This window comes from Gymnogyps californianus, chromosome 25 (assembly GCF_018139145.2).
Source record: "Gymnogyps californianus isolate 813 chromosome 25, ASM1813914v2, whole genome shotgun sequence".
NCBI lineage: Eukaryota > Metazoa > Chordata > Aves > Accipitriformes > Cathartidae > Gymnogyps > Gymnogyps californianus.
In genome coordinates this window covers 5838818-5846068 of record NC_059495.1, presented here as the reverse complement: position 1 = coordinate 5846068, position 7251 = coordinate 5838818, and the positions used below count along the sequence as shown (strand labels likewise).

The 7251-nt window shown below is 54.5% G+C and overlaps 1 protein-coding gene across 1 annotated transcript in view; it reads left to right on the top strand.

Moving 5' to 3' along the window:
- The first annotated feature begins 4443 nt into the window (after positions 1-4443).
- The window catches only part of LOC127025772 (protein CEPU-1-like), a 325388-nt gene continuing 322580 nt past the window's right edge, over positions 4444-7251 (top strand). Inside the window, exon 1 of the mRNA XM_050910855.1 lies at positions 4444-4525. Coding sequence (XP_050766812.1) covers positions 4450-4525 — 76 coding nt within the window. The 5' untranslated portion in view covers positions 4444-4449. The remainder of the gene's footprint in view (positions 4526-7251) is intronic.

The window sequence follows — 7251 nt, the reverse complement described above, 5'->3', positions numbered from 1 at the left end:
CAGAAACGGAGCCCAAAATTTGCCCAAATGCTGTCAGGCTGGGATGAAAATGGGGTGCAGCAGCCCAAGGGAATCGGCGGTCCCAGTCCCAGCTCTGCCGGGCTCGGTGGGGATGTAGGAAAGTCTTCTGCTCGACTTGCCATGGAGCTGTTTGCCAATGCTCAGCGGGGATTTGCGAGGCTTTCATCCGAAATGGGGTGGAGGCGATGAGAGCGGCTGGGTTTGAGTTTTGCTACCTGGAAGTGTTGGGGGGTGGTAAATGTCTCAGGGATGGGCTGGATGGAGGTTTTCCCCCAGTGGGTTTGCTCGCCACCGGCGTGGTCCCCACGGCCTCACGAGGATGTCCTTCACGGAGCCTGGGCATCCCAAAAAGTCTCGAGAGCGGCCACTGCCTCGGATGCCTACCCCTAGCACCGTGCAGGCTCAGAGGCTGCGAGGATGACTTGGCAGTGATATATTTACTACAATTACCATCTCTCTTCCCAGAGGAGGAAAAAAATAGATGAATAATATGTTTTGAAGGTGTCATGGAGTGAAAGCAAGAGAGGAGCTTGAGCCTGAACTTATGAATAACTTATAGGCTTCCTCCCTTCATGCAGTCACTCCATTTGGGCTTATCTTTCTCGCCCGTAGGAGGTGTAATTAAAGGAGCAAAGCCGGGCATCCACGTGCACGGCAGCTGCCTGTGGGCACTCGTCTGTCTGGCTCCGTGTGTCCTGTACGTGCAAGGGCACGGGAGTGCCGAAATGCCTTTGTATGCAGATGTGGGCTGGGGTGTGCGTTGAGTTAAGCTTTACAAATTCCTCCCACCACCCCCCCACCCCTCATTAAGAAAAAGGGTATTTTGCACATAACTCATCTTTGGTATTTTGGTATAGCTGGTAGAAGCGTTCCCTTAACTCTCCCCTTGCACCGGTGAAACTAGGAGCAGAAGTAACCTGGGATGGGGAAACGCTACAAGAGGACGTAGGCGAGTCCTGCAACCCTTACTTAAGATTTGGCAGATTTTTGTTCAGTTCTTGACACGGCTGGAAATTCTCTTCTTGACCTCATGGGGTGACTTAGCCTTTCCAAGTCTTATTTTTCTAGCTATAAAATGAGAAGTAATTTGCTCTTGTCTCAACACCTTTCTCTGCTTTCTCTATTTTGACTTCAAGAGCTCAAGGGAGGGACTGTTTTTTACCAGGTGTACATACACAGTCTAACATAATGGAAGCAGGATCTTATCAAAGGCTTGCAAATGCTATTGTAATGCGTATAGTAATTATAGGTATGTATATGTAGGGATGATGAAAAAAATCCAATGAAACATGGCATTTCCCTCTGGAAAAATGTTAGCGGAATAAAACCACGCCTGGGAGTATGTCAGTTCCAGCAAAAAATGTCTATTAGAAATTATGCAGTGCTGTTCAGCAAGGTCACAGCGCTCCTTTTAGAGCCAGTTAGAGGTTTCGTTTCAAAGCAGCATGTCACTTTTCCCCAGCCCCGCGGACTTTTAGCTGAGGTGTTGTATTTTGGTGGTCTATTCAGATCTGGGGCTGGGGGGGTGGCGGTGAAAAATCTCATCTAAAATTTTGCGGAAATTTCTGCCAAAAGGGGCCTTCTGCAGCTCGACGTGCGTGGAGGTATGGTATCCCTGTTTAATATCATATATACGTGTGTGATTTCCAATGAATAACTTCTTCCCCCCTGTCCCCCTATCTCAGGAGTGCAGCCCTGCTATTTGTATGTTCATATCAGCCCGGCACATAGATATGTATGAGTGTAATGGATATTAGGCATTTATTGCAAGGCATTCTGTTGAACATCACCTGCTGTTCGACATGAAAAGTTGATGTTCCACAAAGCCACAAGCCGAAGGCTCCTTAAGAGCTGTTCTGGTGCATCGGGTAAATATACGTGCTCGGAACAAGCGCTATGTGAATTAATAATGCATAGAGCAAATCTGTAGGAAGAGCAGCTACTGCACAGGGCCTTCTTATAAACTGCTCTCTCTTCTTAGGCAAATAGACAGGGAAGTTGTGTTTTTTAAAGCATAATGGGCAGGTAATAAACCAAACTAACCTAATCAACTACTTCTAGCTGCTCTAAGCACAGTAGCCGGCTGGGCAGCCGGGGTCAAATGCAGAAGCGTTGCGAAAGGTGGCAAAAATTGCTATGTGGCATCTTGCGTTATCGTGGGTAACTTGTGTTGATGGAGTAGTGGGGAAGCAGCGGAGAGGCTGAGACCATGTGATGGTGGTAGGAATCCTTACCAAGGGGTCTCCCTATCCGAAATGTATCAGCTGGAGGTCGCTGGGGCAGTGGCAGGTTTGTGCATTGCTCTGTTGAGCTGGAGGAACAGCTCAAGCCCTAAGATCACGAGGCGGGTAGGAGCGGGTATTAAATACCCCAGAGCCTTTATTTGCTTCCCGAGAAATATCCTGCTGAATCCCACATATGCAGCCCAGGACTGGGTCATTCGTGGTACCATTGCCGTGAGCTCTTCCCATCTTAACGAGCTGGGAGGTTGTGCAGGCGCTAGCAGGCTGTAGACTGCTCCTGGTGGTACCATAAAATGGTGGTGGAGAGCTCTGGATCAATCGAACCTCCTTGAGGTCTACGGTTTGAACCAAGAGCTCGGTAGAGGAAAAGGAAGGAGAGCCGAAAGCTCTCTGCGTCAGGCCGCAGCTTTACACCAGCTGCTGTTTTGGCAAGACCCTTGTGAAAACTGATGGACGATAGCAGTGGAGGTCTTCGGGAAAACCCGGGGATGGTGGGATGCCTCTCCCTGGTTTAGGGGCAGCGTGACCCTTTGGCTGGCTGGTGGCAGGGACGTGCAGGCATCAAACAGGGCTGTTGGGGACATCCGACCGGAGCTGCCGATCCCTCCCCGGCAGCCAATTTTTGCCGTGCAGATCGTTATTGTCAGACCTGTCGATGCGACTTCAGGAGAGGGGCTGGCGCCTGTGGTTTTGTCACCTTTCTTCAGCAGAATGGCTGGCCCAGAACTGACTCGGAGAGTCTCTGGACGGCAGCGATGGGGGGGGGGGGAAGAGAGAGAGAGAGAAATACAGCTGGTTTTTCCAAGAGTTTGCAGCCAAATCTTCTTCTGAATTGCAAAGTGAACAGCTCAGACTTTGGAAGCCTCTGAGGAGGAATAAATACAAAAAGCCAAGATATCCTTTTTTTTTTTTTCCTTCTTTGTCATTTTTCTGCTTATAATGTTGTTTTAAGGGGCTGTGAGTCACCTCAAGCAGCAAAATGAGATATCCTTACCACCAATGAAAATAATGAATATTTAACAAGATATTATTTATTAAGGTTGTGTCAAATAGGAGTCTCGGGGTTCAGTGCCTCTAATATTCTCCATGATGGACAAAAGCTGAAAAAAAAAATTAAGGTTTTGGTCTTGAGGACCGTTTCTACGTGGGTATGTTGGTGTCATGCTCTTGACATTGGGTTGTGGTGTGGGCAGATGCGATGGTTTTAGGTATCTTCAGTTGGAGAAAGGTCTGTCTTGTTTCTGCCGCTGTGAAATAGGCACCAGAAATTGGCATGTGGCAAGGAGTTTAAGGAACCGGGAGCGTGTTGAAACCTAAGCAGGGTGCAAGTGGCCCAGACGCTGCTCGGAGCAGGAAGTGGTCTTGGTGTGAGGAATCGGTTGAGTGTGGTTACAGCATGGGGGGGAAGCCTTGATCTGGAATAAAACTAGATTTCTGCTACAAACTGAAGAGTTGTTCCCTATTTAAATTTGCTTTTAGAGCCGTTTCTGTATGGGATTAGCCCTATAGGAGGAAGAGGCTTGTTCGGACAGCGCTGGGGTTCTCCCCCACGTGGACACCAGCACCCTGAAAGTGTGGGGGGGGGGGTCGGTCCCCTTCCCATCATCACGCGGGTAGTGAAACTGAGTCACGGCACCGCTGCAGTCACCCCGGGGGGGGGGTGGTGGTGAGTGGGTGTCACCCCCCCCTTTCCGTGGCGGGGGACCCCCCCGGTGCGGATGCCGGGGGGGTGGGGGGGTGTGTGTGGATGATGGGGGGGGGGGGTGTGCGGATGCCGGGGAGGGGGGGGGTCCCCGCAGCCAATGAGTGCGGCGCGGGGGAGGGCTGCGTGCGCGGCCGGCGGCGTGTTGCAGCCGGGCGGCGTGTGCGGGCCGGAGCGGCGGGCACGGCAGCGCCTGTCCCTCGCACCTTGCAACCCCTTCCGACCCCCCTTTTCCCCCCCCTCCCTCCCCCCCTTTTTTTTTTCCTTTTTGGGTTTTTTTCCCTCCTCCACCCTGTGGTGCTTTTGGTGGTGGTTTATTTTTTTTTTTCCCCCCCTTCCTTCCTTCCTTCCTTCCCCCCCCCTTCCCTCCCCCTCCCTTCGCCCCTTCCTGCGCTTTGCTCCGGGAAACGCTGGATTTTAAACCTCTCCCCGCCAGGCAGTGAGTGGGGAAGGAGGGGAGAGAAACGCAGCCCGCGGTGAAACATGGCCCAGGCGAAAATGCACCACCCCGTCTCTTGGGTGATCTTCGCCGGGATGGCCGCTCTCCTCCTCTCCCAAGGTAGGGCCCGGGGGGGGGGGGGGGGATGCTGCGGGGGATGCAGCCGAGGCGTGCAGAAGGGTGCGCGGCCCCACGGCAGCACCCTCCGGGAGGGCTGGGGGGGGGGGGTGGGGTGGTGGGGAGCCCCCAGAGCGGCGGGGGCAGAGCTGGGAGAGGGTCTCCAGCCCGCTGCTAAGTTGCGGGGGGGTGCGGATTGCGGGTACGGCGCGGCGGCATCTCCCAATTCGTGCTCCTTCCCCCCCCCCCCCCCGGCGCACCGGGCTGCGGGGGAACTTCTCCCATGGCGCAGCACCCCCGTGCTGATTTTTGGGGGGGAAGCCGGTGCCGAACGACTCTGCCATCTCAACTTAGTTCCTGCAGGAGCAATGCATCCAACAGGCGGGGGGGGGGGGGGGGGGGGGGGAATGTGTCGGGGCCCTCTGTGCTGCCCCCCTCTTTGCATTGCATTACCGGACCCGTCTGCAAGGTCGTCCCAAAAACTCGGTGCAACCCCGGCTCCTGCCCGCCGCCCCCCCACCCCCCACCCCTGCCAGGGCTGGGGAGTTGGGAAGTCCTTGTCCAGCCTGTCCCGGGCGAGCACGGCTGCCTCCCCCTCCCGGGGGATGGTGCTTTGGGCGGGGGGGGGGGGGTGCAAGGAAAAAAAAAAAAACCGAGCAAAAAGCGAGGGGAGAAGAGGAAGGGGAAAGGAGGAGGCAGGAGCCAGTCCCATCTGGCCGGGAGCGGCGAGCCTGTCGGCTTGCGTTAGTCTCTTCGCAGCCATCTGGAGGGGCTGTGGGAGCGGGGTTATCTCTGTGGGAGGAGAGGATGGGGCCGCATCCTGCACCGGCCCGCCTGCGGAGCTGGGGGCTGGGAAAGGGAGATCCCGGGGGGCTGTATCGCACAGTGCCCGGGATGAGCCCAGCCTCATCGCAAATGGTACCCGGGGCTCCGGCCGGGGAGCGGGGCTTTGCGGAGGATGGAGGCACCCCTGGGGAGATGGAAGCACCCTCCTTCTGCATGGGGAAAGGGAGAGCAGCCAGCAGCTGGAGCCAGCTACCTCCCTCTGCGCTGCCCCGGTGCCCACCGAGGGCTGGGGACAGGGTTCGGGCCACCCGCATGTCCAAATCAGCCCTGCATGGTCCCACCTTCAGCCGAGGGGCTCTGCAGCAGGACCCCGGTGGGGTGTGAAACCCCTGTCTGCGTGGGGCAGGGGGCTGCCCGAGCCGGGCTGGGGGGGGCTGGTGTGTGCCGGCAGAGCGGGGGGAGATGGCCAGCCGCCATCTCCGCTCAAACTTCTCTCTCCTGAGCAGGCTGGGCCCACTCTTGCGGAGAGCCACCCCTGCCATATCGACCGGCGCGGGCTGCTTAGCATGCACGTCACACGCCAAGGCATTTCTCCTCTTCGCCTTCCTCCCTCTCTCCCTCCTCAAGCTCTCTCCTTCTCCCAGGGTTGCCGCTTCCCGCTCGCGCTGCTCGGGATGCTGGCATCCTTCCACCCCCGGCTCCCGATGGGGGGTTTCCTGGGGATGGGAGCCTCAGCTGCTGCCTCTGCGGGGAGCCCCGGTGGGGCGGTGGAGGGCTGGGGCTCCCCAGGATGGGGCAAAGCTGCCCTTGCCCTCCTTGTTTCTCCTGCCCAGAATTTGTGCTTCATTTATTTATTTGTTAATGCTTGCTTTTGGCTCCTAACTTGGCTTCCTTGCAGTCTTATTCCCTGCCTCTGGTCATCTCTCCTGCTTCCTTTCCCTGCTCCTATCAAAGCTTACAGATCAGAAAGTAGTTGGGTTTTTTTTTCTTTATTTTTTTCATTTTTTTTTTTTTTTTTAAATTCTCCTAGGCAGCAGAGCGGTGGGGAGGAATGCGTTGCCTCCCCAAGCAACAAAATCCCCCGAGCCCCCTGCCTTGCAGGAGTCTGACGTGGGTGCCAGAAGTCCCTGAGTCACTGCTGGGGTGGGGGAAAGCAGGGAGCCGCGTTGCACCGTGGTCTCGGGGGGGGGGACCCAGGGCAGAATTGTGGGGTGCTGGGCAAAGTATTGCACAGGGCAGCCTTCGGCAGTAAAAAGTTTGGGCCTTTTTTGAGCTGGGAGATTGCTGGGTTGTCAGAGGGAAGGAGTCCCCCCCAGGAGGTTTTCTTGTGTAATTGTATTTAAAAGAGTCATTAAAAAAAACTGTAAAAAGACCCAGCAAAAATAATTTTGCTTTTTAGCAAAAACTTTTGAAGGGAGTTTTGAGAAACTGGGGTCATTCAGCCCCAAAGGTAAGATATAGGTATGCAGGCATTGCCAAATATCAGCAGTATGGTGCTGCTGCTTCACGAACTCTTCAGATATTCACAGTATTTTTTTGAATTTTTAACTTTTCTCTCTCGCTTGGTTATACATACGAAAGTGGAACTGGCTTGTGTTTGAAAATGCGAGAATTATCGTCATGCAGGAAAACTATGTTTTGCACAAATCTACTACAAATAGCTCAAGAGATCTGTGCTGCCCTCTGCAGCAGTTTATCAATACTCCAGGTCACTTACCTATTTACAGCCAAACAAACAATAAGAAAAGTGGTTCGTGAGTATGCTTGAGAGTAAAGTGGAGCGTGAAGTGGGATAATTCGTAAGTGCTTGACCATCTGCATTTGTGCAAACGTCCATAGGTCCTCCAAGTTTTGCAGATCCGCTGTTGGTTTTTTGGAAACGTGGCCCCAAAACGGGAGCTGTCGAGTGTCGTGTCCGTCAGGAAGGAGAACCCTCTGAGCCC